At 55.9% G+C, this 15,106-nt stretch overlaps 1 protein-coding gene across 1 annotated transcript in view; it reads left to right on the top strand.

The window, feature by feature from the left end:
- Positions 1-15,106, top strand: part of LOC146751948 (multiple epidermal growth factor-like domains protein 8) — a 155,123-nt gene that overhangs the window by 5,130 nt on the left and 134,887 nt on the right. Inside the window, exons 4-6 of the mRNA XM_085533458.1 lie at positions 9,772-9,928; positions 11,499-11,630; positions 12,961-13,096. Of these exons, the coding sequence (XP_085389584.1) occupies positions 9,772-9,928; positions 11,499-11,630; positions 12,961-13,096 (425 nt within the window). The remainder of the gene's footprint in view (positions 1-9,771; positions 9,929-11,498; positions 11,631-12,960; positions 13,097-15,106) is intronic.

The following is a 15,106-nucleotide window of genomic DNA, read 5'->3' as shown; positions in this document are numbered from 1 at the left end:
TGCCCCATAGATGGGGTGTGGGGTGACCCATGGATTTTTTGGGGCTGCCCCATAGATTGGGGTGTGGGGCTGCCCCACAGATGGGGTGTGGGGTGACCCATAGATGGGGTGTGAGAATGGGGGTCTGCCCCATAGATGGTGTGTGGGGTGCCCCATAGATGGGGTTTGGGGGTGTGGGGCTGCCCTATATATGGGGTGAGGGGTGCCCCATAGATAGGGTTTGGGGCTGCCCCATAGATGGTGTGTGGGGTGACCTATAGATTGGGGTGTGGGGGTGGGGGGCTGCCCTATATATGGGGTTTGGGGTGACCCATGGATGTGTGGGGCTGCCCCATAGATTGGGGTGTGGGGGTGGGGGGCTGCCCCATAGATGGTGTGGGGTGCCCCATAGATGGGGTTTGGGGCTGGGAGGCTGCCCCATAGATGGGGTGTGGGCTGCCCCATAGATGGGGTGTGGGGTGCCCCATAGGTTGGGGTGTGGGGCTGCCCCATAGATGGGGTGTGAGAGTGGGGGTCTGCCCCATAGATGGTGTGTGGGGTGCCCCATAGATTGGGGTGTGGGGGTGGGGGGCTGCCCCATAGATGGGGTTTGGGGTGACCCATGGATTTGTGGGGCTGCCCCATAGATTGGGGTGTCGGGGTAGAGGGCTGCCCCATAGATGGTGTGGGGTGCCCCATAGATGGGGTGTGAGAGTGTGGGTCTGCCCCATAGATGGGGTGTGGGGTTGGGGGGCTGCCCCATAGATGGGGCGTGGGGTGCCCCATAGATTGGGGTGTGGGGGTGGGGGGCTGCCCTATATATGGGGTGTGGGGTGCCCCATAGGTTGGGGTATGGGGCTGCCCCATAGATGGGTTGTGGGGTGCCCCATATATGGGATTTGGGGGTGTGGGGCTGCCCCATAGATGGTGTGTGGGGTGACCCATAGATTGGGGTGTGGGGCTGCCCCATAGATGGGGTGTGGGGTGCCCCATAGATGGGGTTTGGGGGTGTGGGGCTGCCCTATATATGGGGTGTGGGGTGCCCCATAGATGGGGTGGGGGGCTGCCCCATAGATGGTGTGTGGGGTGCCCCATATATGGGGTGTGGGGTGCCCCATAGGTGGGGTTTGGGGTTGGGGGGCTGCCCCATAGATGGGGTGTGGGGTGCCCCATAGATGGGGTTTGGGGGTGTGGGGTTGCCCTATAGATGGGGTGTGGGCTGCCCCATAGATGGGGTTTGGGGTGCCCCATAGATGGGGTGTGGGGGTGGGGGGCTGCCCCATAGATGGGGTGTGGGGCGGGGGGCTGCCCTATATATGGGGTGTGGGGTGACCCATAGATGTGTGGGGCTGCCCCATAGATTTTGCCCCATTTCCCCCCATTTTCCCCCATTTTGGAGCTGATTTCCCCCCCATATCCCCCTTATTTCCCCCATTTTACCCCATTTCCCCCCATATCCCCCTTATTTCCCCCAATTTTCCCCCATTTAGGAGCTGATTTCCCCCTATTTCCCCCATTTTACCCCACTTTGGATCCGATTTCCCCCCCCCATATCCCCCTTATTCCCCCCATTTCCCCCTATTTCCCCCCCATTTTACCCCATTTCTGCCCCATTTCCCCCCATTTTCCCCCATTTTGGGGCTGATTTCCCCCAATTCCCCACTATTTTCCCCTCATTTACCCCCATTTTCCCCCCATTTCCCCCCTATGTGCCCCATTTCTGCCCCATTTCCCCCCATATCCACCCCATTTCCCCCCCATTTTCCCCCATTTTGGAGCTGATTTCCCTTTATTTCCCCCCATTTCCCCCCTATTTCCCCCCATTTTACCCCATTTTGGTGCTGATTTCCCCCATTTCCCCACTATTTTCCCTTCATTTCCCCCCATTTCTCCCCCATTTCCCCCATTTCCCCCCATATCCCCCTTATTTCCCCCTATATCCCCCCTATGTGCTCCATTTCTGCCCCATTTCCCCCCCATTTCCCCCTAATTCCCCCATTCCCCCCCATATCCCCCCTATTTCCCCCCATTTCCCCCCATTTTGTTGCTGATTTCCCCCATTTCCCCCCATATCCCCCCATATCCCCCATATCCCCCCATTTCCCCCCATATCCCCCATATTCCCCTTATTTCCCCCCATTTTACCCCATTTTGGAGCTGATTTCCCCCTATTTCCCCCCATATCCCCCCCATTTCCCCCCATATCCCCCATATCCTCCCCATTTTCCCCTATTTCCCCCCATTTCCCCCTTATTTCCCCCCATTTCCCCCATTTTGGAGCTGATTTCGCCCTATTTTCCCCCATATCCGCCTTATTTCCCCCCATTCCCCCCCTATTTCCCCCCATATCCTCCCCATTTCCCCCATTTCCCCCCTATTTCCCCCTTATTTCCCCCGATATCCCCCATATTTCCCCCTTATTTCCCCCCTATATCCCCCCATTTCCCCTATATTTCCCCCCATTTTCCCCATTTCTGCCCCATTTCCCCCCATATTCCCCCCATTTCCCCCCATTTTGTTGCTAATTTCCCCCCATTTCCCCCTTATTTCCCCCCATTTCCCCCCATATCCCCCCTATTTCCCCCTATTTCCCCCCATTTTGGTGCTGATTTCCCCTATTTCCCCCCATTTCCCCCCATATTCCCCCTATTTCCCCTCCTTCCTCCCCATATCCCCCTATTTCCCCCTTATTTCCCCCATTTCCCCCTATTTCCCCCCCATTTTACCCCATTTCTGCCCCATTTCCCCCCATTTTCCCCCATTTTGGGGCTGATTTCCCCCCATTTCCCCCTTATTTCCCCAATTTTACCCCATTTTACCCCATTTTACCCCTATTTCCACCTTATTTCCCCCCATTTCCCCCCATTTTGGAGCTGATTTCCCCCCATATCCCCCCATTTTGGAGCTAATTTCCCCTATTTCCCCCCTATTTCCCCCATATCTCCCTTATTTCCCCCCATTTCCCCCTATTTGCCCCATTTCCCCCCATTTTACCCCATTTTGGGGCTGATTTCCCCCCATTTCCCCCCTATTTCCCCCCATATCCGCCCCATTTCCCCCATTTCCCCCCTACTTCCCCCTTATTTCCCCCCATTTCTCCCCTATGTGCCCCATTTCTCCCTAATTTCCCCCATTTTACCACATTTTGGAGCTGATTTCCCCCCTATTTCCCCCCCATTTCACCCCATTTCCCCCTATTTCCCCCCATTTCCCCCATTTTTCCCCATTTTGGTGCTGATTTCCCCACTATTCCCCCCTATTTCCTCCCCATATCCCCCTTATTTCCCCCCATATCCCCCATATACCCCTTATTTCCCCCCATTTCCCCCCATTTCCCCCCATATCCCCTTTATTTCCCCCTATATCCCCCCTATGTGCTCCATTTCTGCCCCATTTCCCCCCCATTTCCCCCCCATATCCCCCATATCCCCCTTATTTCCCCCCATTTCCCCCCATTTTGTTGCTAATTTCCCCCCATTTCCCCCTATTTCCCCCCATTTCCCCCATATTTCCCCCCTATTTCTGCCCCATTCCCCCCCATTTCCCCCCCATTTCTGCCCCATTTCCCCCCATACCCCCCCTATTTCCCCCCATTTCCCCCTATTTTCCCCCATTTTGGGGCTGATTTACCCTTATTTCCCCCATTTCCCCCCTATCTGCCCCATTTCCCCCCATTTTCCCCCATTTTGAAGCTGATTTCCCTTTATTTTCCCCCTATTTCCCCCCATTTCCCCCCTATGTGCCCCATTTCCCTCTATTTTCCCCCATTTTGGGGCTGATTTCCCCCTATTTCCCCCCATATCCCCCTTATTTCCCCCCATTTCCCCCCATTTTGTTGCTGATTTCCCCCCATATCCCCCCATATCCCCCCTATTTCCCCCCATATCCCCCCATTTCCCCCCATTTTGTTGCTAATTTCCCCTATTTCCCCCCTATTTCCCCCCATATCCCCCATATCCCCCCCATATCCCCCATATTCCCCCCATTTCTCCCCCATATCCCCCTTATTTCCCCCTCTATCCCCCCTATGTGCTCCATTTCTGCCCCATTTCCCCCCTTATTTCCCCCCATTTTCCCCCATTTTGTTGCTAATTTCCCCCATTTCCCCCCCATATCCCCCCTATTTCCCCCTATTTCCCCCCATATCCCCCCTATTTCCCCCTATTTCCCCCCATTTCCCCCTTATTTCCCCCTAATTCTCCCCTACTCCCCCCTATTTCCCCCCCATTTCCCCCCATTTCCTCCCCATATCCCCCCATATCCCCCCTATTTCCCCCCATTTTGTTGCTGATTCCCCCCATTTTCCCCCATTTCCCCCCCATATTCCCCCTATTTCCCCCCATTTCCCCCATTTCCCCCCATTTCCTCCCATATCCCCCATATTCCCCCCATTTCCCCCCATTTCCCCCCATTTCCCCCCCCTATCCCCCATATTTCCCCCCATTCCCTCCCATTCCCCCCCCATTTTCCCCCATTTCCCCCCTATTTCCCCCTATTTCCCCCCATTTACCCCCATTTCCCCCCTATTTCCCCCTTATTTCCCCCGATATCCCCCATATTTCCCCCCTATTTCCCCCCATTTTCCCTATTTCCCCCCATATCCCCCTTATTTCCCCCCATTTCCCCCCATATCCCCCTTATTTCCCCCCATATCCTCCCCATTTCCCCCCATTTCCCCCTATTTTACCCCATTTTGGTGCTGATTTCCCCCCATTTCCCCCCATTTTACCTCATTTTGGAGCTGATTTCCCCCCATATCCCCCTTATTTCCCCCATTTTACCCAATTTCCCCCCCATATCCCCCTTATTTCTCCCCATTTCCCCCCTATGTGCCCCATTTCTCCCCTATTTCCCCCCATTTTACCCCATTTTGGAGCTGATTTCCCCCTATTTCCCCCCTATTTCCCCCATTTCCCCCCATTTTACCCCATTTCAGAGCTGATTTCCCCCCATTTCCCCCCATTTTGTAGCTGATATCCCCCCTATTTCCCCCCATATCCCCCCATATTCCCCCCATTTCCCCCCTATATTTCCCCCTTTCCCCCCTATTTCCCCCCTATTTTCCCCCATTTCCCCCCATTTCCCCCCATATTCCTCCTATTTCCCCTCCTTCCTCCCCATTTCCCCCATTTCCCACCTATTTCCCCCCATTTCCCCCTTATTTCCCCCCATTTTCCCCCATTTTGGAGCTGATTTCCCCCCATTTCCCCCTTATTTCCCCCCATTTCCCCCCTTTTTGCCCCATTTCCCCCCTATTTCCCCCCATTTCCCCCCATTTTACCCCTTTTTGGGGCTGATTTCCCCAATTTCCCCACTATTTTCCCCTGATTTACCCCCATATCCCCCTTATTTCCCCCCATTTTCCCCCATTTTGGAGCTGATTTCTCCCCTATTTCCCCCCATATCCCCCCATATTCCCCCCATTTCCCCTATATTCCCCCCTTTTCCCCCTATTTCCCCCCATTTTACCCCATTTTGGGGCTGATTTCCCCCATTTTACCCTCATTTCTCCCCTTTTTGCCCCCATTTCCCCCCATTTTCCCCCATTTTGGGGCTGATTTCCCCCCTATTTCCCCCCATATCCCCCCCATTTCCCCTCTATTTCCCCCCATTCCCCCCCATTTCCCCCCATATCCCCCATATCCTCCCCATTTCCCCCATTTCCCCCCTATTTCCCCCTTATTTCCCCCCTATATCCCCCCATTTCCCCCCATTTCCCCTATATTTCCCCCATTTTCCCCATTTCAGCCGCATTTCCTTCCATTTCCCCCCTATTTCCCCCTTATTTCCCCCCATTTTACCCCATTTTGGAGCTGATTTACTCCCGTTTCCCCCCTATTTCCTCCCCACTTCCCCCCATTTCCCCCCATTTCCCCCCATTTCCCCCCTATTTCCCCCTATTTCCACCTTATTTCCCCCCATTTCCCCCCATTTCCCCCTTATTTCCCCCCATTTCCCCCCTATTTCCCCCCATTTCCCCCCATTTCCCCCCATTTTGGAGCTGATTTCCCCCCATTTCCCCCTTATTTCCCTCCATTTCCCCCCTTTTTGCCCCATTTCCCCCCTATTTCCACCTTATTTCCCCCCATTTTCCCCCATTTTGGTGCTGATTTCCCCCCTATTTCCCCCCTATTTCCCCCCATATCCCCCTTATTTCCCCCTATATCCCCCCTATGTGCTCCATTTCTGCCCCATTTCCCCCCATATCCCCCATATCCCCCTTATTTCCCCCCATTTCCCCCCATTTTGTTGCTGATTTCCCCCATTTCCCCCCATTTCCCCCCCATTTCCCCCTTATTTCCCCCATTTCCCCCCATTTCCCCCACCATTTCCCCCTTATTTCCCCCATTTACCCCTATTTCCCCCTATTTCCCCCCATTTTACCCCATTTTAGAGCTGATTTCCCCCTATTTCCCCCCTCTTTCCCCCCGTATCCCCCTTATTTTCCCCATTTCCCCCCTATTTCCCCCCATTTTACCCCATTTTAGAGCTGATTTCCACTATTTCCCCACTATTTTCCCCTCATTTCCCCCCATTTCCCCCCATATCCCCCTTATTTCCCCCCATTTCCCCCCTATTTCCCCCCACTTCCCTTCATTTCCCCCCATTCCCCCCCTATTTGCCCCATTTTCCCCTATTTCCCCCATTTTGGTGCTGATTTCCCCTTATTTCCCCCCATTTTCCCCCATTTCTGCCCCATTTCCCCCCTATTTCCCCTCATTTTGGAGCTGATTTCCCCCCATTTTCCCCCATTTCTGCCCCATTTCCCCCATTTCTGCCCCATATCCCCCATTTCCCCCGTACTTCCCCCCATTTCCCCCATTTTGGAGCTGATTTCCCCCCATATCCCCCTTATTTCCCCCATTTTACCCCATTTTACCCCTATTTCCCCGCATTTCCCCCCATTTTGTTGCTATTTTCCCCCCATTTCCCCCCATATCCCCCCCATATCCCCCATATTTCCCCCCATTTTCCCCATTTCTGCCCCATATCCCCCTATATTTCCCCCATTTTCCCCCATTTTGTTGCTAATTTCCCCCTATTTCCCCCCCATTTCCCCCCATATCCCCCATATTCCCCCTATTTCCCCCCATTTTACCCCATTTTGGAGCTGATTTCCCCCCATTTCCCCCCTATTTCCTCCCCACTTCCCCCCATTTCCCTCCATTTCCCCCCATTTCCCACCTATTTCCCCCCATTTCCCCCCATATCCCCCCTATTTCCCCATATTTCCCCCCCATATCCCCCCATTTCCCCCCATTTCCCCCCATTTTCCCCCCATATCCCCCATATTTCCCCCCATTTTCCCCATTTCTGCCCCATATCCCCCTTATTTCCCCCATTTTCCCCCATTTTCCCCTATTTCCCCCCATATCCCCCCATATCCCCCTTATTTCCCCCCATATCCTCCCCATTTCCCCCCTATTTTGTTGCTGATTTCCCCCATTTCCCCCCCTTTTCCTCTCCATTTCCCCCAATTTTGGTGCTGATTTCCCCTTATTTCCCCCCATTTCCCCCCATTTCCCCCCATTTCCCCCCTATTTCCCCCTTATTTCCCCCGATATCCCCCATATTTCCCCCTTATTTCCCCCCTATTTCCCCCCATTTCCCCCCATTTTGTTGCTAATTTCCCCCCATTTCCCCCCATATCCCCCATATTCCCCCCATTTCCCCCCATTTTACCCCATTTTCGAGCTGATTTCCCCCCCATATCCCCCTTATTTCCCCCCTATTTCTCCCCATATCCCCCTTATTTCCCCCCATTTTCCCCATTTCTGCCCCATTTTCCCCCTATTTCCCCCCATTTCCCCCCATTTTGTTGCTATTTTCCCCCCATTTCCCCCCATTTCCCCCCATTTCCCCCCATTTTCCCCCTATTTCCCCCCTATTTCCCCCCATTTTCCCCATTTCTGCCCCATTTCCCCTTATTTCCCCCATTTTCCCCCATTTTGGGGCTGATTTCCCCTTATTTTCCCCCCCTTTTCCCCCTATTTCCCCCATTTCCCCCATTTCCCCCCTATTTTCCCCATATCCTCCCCATTTCCCCCATTTCCCCCATATTTCCCCCTTATTTTCCCCCTATATCCTCCCCATTTCCCCTATATTTCCCCCCGTTTTCCCCATTTCTGCCCCATTTCCCCCCAATTCCTCTCTTACTTCCCCCATTCCCTCCCATTTCCCCCCTATTTCCCCCCATTTCCCCCCTATTTCCCCCCTTTTCCCCCTATTTCCCCCCATTTCCCCCTTATTTCCCCCTTATTTCCCCCTTATTTCCCCTCCTTCCCCCCCCATTTCCCCCATTCCCCCCCATTTCCCCCTATATCCCCCCTATGTGCTCCATTTCTGCCCCATTTCCCCCCTTTTCGCCCCTATTTCCCCCCATTTTACCCCATTTTGGAGCTGATTTCCCCATTTCCCCCCATTTCCCCCCCATATCCCCCATATCCCCCCCATTTCCCCCCATTTACCCCCATTTCCCCCCTATTTCCCCTTATTTCCCCCGATATCCCCCATATTTCCCCCCTATTTCCCCCATTTTCCCTATTTCCCCCCATTTCCCCCCATTTTGTTGCTAATTTCCCCCATTTCCCCCCAGATTTCCCCCCCATATCCCCCTTATTTCCCCCATTTGGTGCTGATTTCCCCCTATTTCCCCCATATCCCCCTTATTTCCCCCCATTTCCCCCCTAATTCCCCCCTACTCCCCCCATTTCCTTCCCATTTCCCCTCTATTTCCCCCATTTTACCCCCTTTTGGTGCTGATTTCCCCCCTATTTCCCCCCATTTCCCCCCATTTCCCCCCCATATCCCCCTTATTTCCCCCTATATCCCCCCTATGTGCTCCATTTCTGCCCCATTTCCCCCTATTTCCCCCTATTTCCCCCCCATTTCCCCCCATTTTGTTGCTAATTTCCCCCTATTTCCCCTTATTTCCCCCCATTCCCCCCATTTTGTTGCTGATTTCCCCCATTTCCCCCCATATCCCCCTTATTTCCCCCCAATTCCCCCCATTTTGGTGCTGATTTCCCCCTATTTCCCCCCATTTCCCCCATATTCCCCCTATTTCCCCTCCTTCCTCCCCATATCCCCCTATTTCCCCCTTATTTCCCCCATTTCCCCCTATTTCCCCCCATTTTACCCCATTTCTGCCCCATTTCCCCCCATTTTCCCCCATTTTGTTGCTGATTTCCCCCCATTTCCCCCTTATTTCCCCAATTTTACCCCATTTTACCCCATTTTACCCCTATTTCCACCTTATTTCCCCCCATTTCCCCCCATTTTGGAGCTGATTTCCCCTTATTTCCCCCCATTTCCCCCCTATTTTCCCCCATATCCTCCCCATTTCCCCCCCATTTCCCCCCATTTTCCCCATTTCTGCCCCATATCCCCCCTATTTCCCCCTATTTCCCCCCATTTTGGTGCTGATTTCCCCTATTTCCCCCCATTTTCCCCCATATCCCCCCCATATCCCCCTTATTTCCCCCCATATCCCCCATATCCCCCCATTTCCCCCCATTCCCCCCCATTTTGTTGCTAATTTCCCCTATTTCCCCCCATTTCCCCCCATTTCCCCCCCATTTCCCCCCATATCCCCCATATCCCCCATATTTCCCCCCATTTTCCCCATTTCTGCCCCATTTCCCCCCATTTCCCCCCCATATCCCCCCTATTTCCCCCTATATCCCCCCTATTTCCCCCTATTTCCCCCCATATCCCCCCCATATCCCCCATACCCCCCATTTCCCCCCATTTCCCCCCATTTAGTTGCTGATTTCCCCCATTTCCCCCCAGCTTTCCCCCCCCCCCAGGTGGGGGTCGCGTGTCCCATACCTCGGCTGTGCTATGGGGCCGGGTGATGGTGGTGATCGGGGGCTTCAATGGGGTGGCCCGGGGGGATCTCATTGCCTTCAAGGTGCCCAACTCGGTGCTGCAGGACAGACCCCAAGGGGTGAGTCATATAGGGGTGGATATGGGGGTCCCTGACCCACATATGGGGGTCTATGGGGGGTCTCAGACCCACATATGGGGGGCTATGGGGGTCCCTGACCCACATATGGGGGCTATGGGGGGCTATAGGGGGTCCCTGATCCACATATGGGGGGCTATGGGGGGCTATGGGGGGTTCCAACCCACATATGGGGGGCTATGGGGGATACTGGGGGTCTCTGACCCACATATGGGGGGCTATGGGGGGTCTGTGGGGTCTTTGAGGGGTCCCAGACCCACATATGGGAGGCTATGAGGTGTCCCTGACCCACATATGGGGGTCTATGGGGGGTTCCTGACCCACATATGGGGGGCTATGGGGGGTCTCAGACCCACATATGGGGGGATATGGGGGGTCCTGGGGGTCCCAAACCCACATATGGGGGGATATGGAGGGCTATGGGGGGTCCCAGATCCACATATGGGGGGATATGGGGGGTCCCTGACCCACATATGGGGGGTCTATGGGGTCTTTGGGGGGTCCCTGACCCACATATGGGGGGCTATGGGGGGTCCCTGACCCACATATGGGGGGCTATGAGGGGTCCCTGACCCACATATGGGGGGCTATGGGGGGCTATGGGGGGTCCTGGGGGTCCCTGACCCACATATGGGGGGCTATGGGGGACTATGGGGGGTCCCAGACCCACATATGGGGGCTATGGGGGCTCCCTGACCCACATATGGGGGGTTATGGGGGGTTCCTGACCCACATATGGGGGGCTATGGGGTTCCCAGCCCCACATATGGTCTCTATGTGGTGTCTGTGAGTCCCAGCCCCACGTATGGGCTGTGTGTGGGTCTCAGCCCCACATACGGCCTCTGTGGGGGATCTATGGGGTCTATGGAGTTCCCAGCCCCACATATGGTCTCTATGGGGTCTATGGGGTTCCCAGCCCCACATATGGTCTCTATGGGGTCTATGGGGTTCCCAGCCCCACATATGGGCTCTATGGGCTGTGTGGGGGTCTCAGCCCCACATATGGGCTCTATGGGATTCCCAGCCCCACATATGTTCTCTATGGGGTGTATGTGGGTCCCAGTCCCACATATGGTTTCTATGGGGTCTATGGGATTCCCAGCCCCACATATGGTCTCTATGGGGTGTATGTGGGTCCCAGCCCCACATATGGTTTCTATGGGGTCTATGGGATTCCCAGCCCCACATATGGTCTCTATGGAGTCTGTGTGGGTCTCAGCCCCACATATGGGCTGTGTGTGGGTCCCAGCCCCACATATGGGCTCTATGGGGTCTATGGGATTCCCAGCCCCACATATGGTCTCTATGGAGTCTGTGTGGGTCTCAGCCCCACATATGGGCTGTGTGTGGGTCCCAGCCCCACATATGGGCTCTATGGGGTCTATGGGGTTTCCAGCCCCACATATGGTCTCTATGGGGTCTGTGTGGGTCCCAGCCCCACATCTGGTCTCTATGGGGTGTCTGTGGGTCCCAGCCCCACATCTGGTCTCTATGGGGTGTCTGTGGGTCCCAGCCCCACATCTGGTCTCTATGTGGTGTCTGTGGGTCCCAGCCCCATAGATGCCCCCTATTTCCCCAGCACCCCGACCCCTGCTCTGCCCACCCCGATCCCAGCGCCTGCAGCGCCGACCCCCAATGCTCCTGGTGCCGGGGGGGATGTACGAGACCCCCAGCGGGGGGAGGGGTGAGATGTGGGGCTCATATGGGGCAGGGGGGGGGGTGGTTATGGGGCAGGGGGGCTGGTTATGGGGTGGATATGGGGCGGTGGGGGGGGTTATGGGGCAGGGGGGCTGGTTATGGGGTGGTTATGGGGCAGGGGGCTGGTTATGGGGCAGGGGGGGCTGGTTATGGGGCAGCTATGGGGCAGGGGGGTTGGTTATGGGGCGGGGGGGGTGGTTATGGGGCAGCTATGGGGCAGGGTGGGTGGTTATGGGGTGGGTTATGGGTCAGTCTCACTTATGGGTCCCACTTATGGGTCCCATCCCCCACTTATGGGTCCCATTGCCTCCACTTATGGGTCAGCCCCACTTATGGGTCCCACTTATGGGTCCTGTCCCCACTTATGGGTCCCACCCCTCACTTATGGGTCCCACTTATGGATCAGCCCCACTGATGGTCCCACTTATGGGTCCTGTCCCCACTTATGGGTCCCGCCCCCAACTTATGGGTGGGTCCCACTTATGGGTCAGCCCCACTTATGGGTCGCACTTATGGGTCCCACCCCCAACTTATGGGTCCCACTTATGGCTCCCCCTCCCCACTTATGGGTCCTGCTCCCCCACTTATGGGTCTCACTTATGGCTCCCCCTCCCCACTTATGGGTCCCATTGCCTCCACTTATGGGTCAGCCCCACTTATGGCTCCCCCTCCCCACTTATGGGTCCCACTTATGGGTCAGTCCCACTTATAGGTCCCACTTATGGGTCCCATCCCCCACTTATGGGTCCCATTGCCCCCACTTATGGGTCCCACCCCCAACTTATGGGTCCCACTTATGGGTCCCACTTATGGGGTCTCACTTATAGGCCCCACTTATGGGTCAGCCCCACTTATAGGTCCCACTTATGGCTCCCATCCCCACTTATGGGTCACTTATGGGTCCCATTGCCTCCACTTATGGGTCCTGCCCCCCACTTATGGGTCCCACTTATGGGTCAGCCCCACGTATGGGTCACTTATGGGTCCTGCCCCCCACTTATGGGTCTCACTTATGGGTCAGTCTCACTTATGGGTCCCAGCCCCCACTTATGGGTCTCCCTCCCCACTTATGGGCCAGCCCAACTTATGGGTCCCACTTATGGGTCTCATTTATGGGTCTCAATATGGGTCTCACTTATGGGTCCCACTTATGGGTCTCACTTATGGGTCTCAATATGGGTCTCACTTATGGGTCCCATTCACTTATGGGTCAGCCCCACTTATGGGTCACTTATGGGTCCTGCCCCCCACTTATGGGTCCCATTCACTTATGGGTCAGCCCCACTGATGTGTCACTGATGTGTTCCCCCATGTAGTGCCCCCCCCCCCGCTGTGGGTCCCTGTCCCGGCTCCTCCCCGACTGCTCGTCCTGCCTCGTGTTCAGCGCCCCACGGCGCCAAGATGGCGCCTACGGCTGGTGCGTGCAGAACGACACCTGCCTCCCATTGGCCGGTGAGTCCCAGCGCCCGCATCCCATTGGACGGGGAGAGAAAAGGGGCGGGGAGAAAAGAACCGCGCCTGCCTCCCATTGGGTGGGGAATTGAAAGGGGCGGGGACAAGCGAGGAGGGGGCGGGGCTAAATGAGGGGGCGGGGCTAAAAGACGCCTGCCTCCCATTGGCTGGTGAGATAAAAGGGGCGGGGCTAAGCGAGGCAGGGGGCGGGGCTAAGCAAGAATGACGCCTGCCTCCCATTGGCTGCTGAGACAAGGGGGGCGGGGCTAAGCAGTGAGGGGCGGGGCTAAAAGACGCCTGCCTCCCATTTGCTGGTGAGACAAAAGGGGCGGGGCTAAGCGAGGCAAGGGGCGGGGCTAAGCAAGGACGCCTGCTTCCCATTGGCTGGTAGGACAATGGGGGCGGGGCTAAGCGAGGAGGGGGCGGGGCTAAAAGATGCATGCCTCCCATTGGCTGGTGAGATGAAAGGGGGCAGGGCTAAGCGAGACAGGGGGCGGGGCTAAATGAGAGGGGTGGGGCTAAATGAGAACGATGCTTGCCTCCCATTGGCTGGTGAGATAAAAGGGGCGGGGCTACGCAAGGCAGGGGGCGGGGCTAAAAGACGCCTGCATCCCATTGGCTGGTGAGACAAAAGGGGCGGGGCTAAATGAGGGAGGGGGCGGGGCTAAACAATGAGGGGTGGGGCTAAGCAAGGGTGCCTGCCTCCCATTGGCTGGTGAGACAAAGGGGCAGGGCTTAGTGAGGGGGCGGGGCTAAGCGAGAAGGGGGCGGGGCTAAGCAAGGACGCCTGCCTCCCATTGGCTGGTAGGACAATGGGGGCGGGGCTAAACAATGAGGGGCGGGGCTAAGCAAGGTCGCCTGCCTCCCATTGGTTGGTGAGATAAAAGGGGTGGGGCTAAAAGACGCCTGTCTCTCATTGGCTGGTGAGATGAAAGGGGCGGGGCTAAATGAGGGAGGGGGCGGGGCTAAACAATGAGGGGTGGGGCTAAGCAAGGGTGCCTGCCTCCCATTGGCTGGTGAGACAAAAGGGGCGGGGCTATAAATGAGGGAGGGAGAGGGGCTAAGCAAGAACGGCGCCTGCCTCCCATTGGCTGGTGCGATAAAAGGGGGCGGGGCTAAATGAGGGAGGGGGCGGGGCCAATAGGACCCTATAGGACCCCATATCACCTCATAGAACCCCCTATTATCCCCATATCACCCCATAGGAACCCATAGGACTCAATAGGACCCAATAGGACCCCATATCACCCCATAGGACCCCATATAACCCCCTTATCACCCCCATAGAAACCCATAGGAACCCATAGGACCCAATAGGACCCCATATCACCCCATAGGACCCCATAGGACCCCATATAACCCCCTTATCACCTCCATAGGACTCCATATCACCCCATAGGAACCCATAGAACCCCATAGGACCCCATAGGAACCAATAGGACCCCATGGGACCCCATATCATCCCATAGGACCCCATATCACCCCATAGGACTCCATAGGATCCCATATCACCCCGTAGGACCCAATAGGACCCCATATCACCCCATAGGACCATAGAAGGACCCCATATCACCCCCATAGGACCATAATAGGACCCCATAGAACCCAGTAGGACCCAATAGGACCCCGTAGGACCCCATATCACCCAATAGGATCCCGTATAACACCCTTATCACCCCCATAGGACCTAATAGGACCCCATAGGATCCCATAGGACCCCATATAACCCCCTTATCACTCCCATAGGACCCCACATCACCCCATATCACCACCATATGACCACAATAGGGCCCCATAGAACCCAATAGGACCCAGTAGGACCCCATATAACCCCATAACTCCATATAATACCCCTCTATCTCCCCCCATAGAGGCGTCCCGGTGCCGCATGGGCCGGGTGGGGGGCACCCACGGGTGGTGGGGTCCCCGTGCTCAGCTGCTGACCCCATATCACCCCATAGGATCCCATATCACCCCCATAGGACCCCATATCACCGCATAGGACCCCAT

This window comes from Coturnix japonica, unplaced genomic scaffold, assembly GCF_054131305.1.
Source record: "Coturnix japonica strain WE unplaced genomic scaffold, WE-NBRP24 Scf060, whole genome shotgun sequence".
Taxonomy (NCBI): Eukaryota; Metazoa; Chordata; class Aves; order Galliformes; family Phasianidae; genus Coturnix; species Coturnix japonica.
The sequence above is the reverse complement of the archived record's forward strand: the minus strand, read 5'-3'. Positions and strand labels throughout refer to the sequence as shown.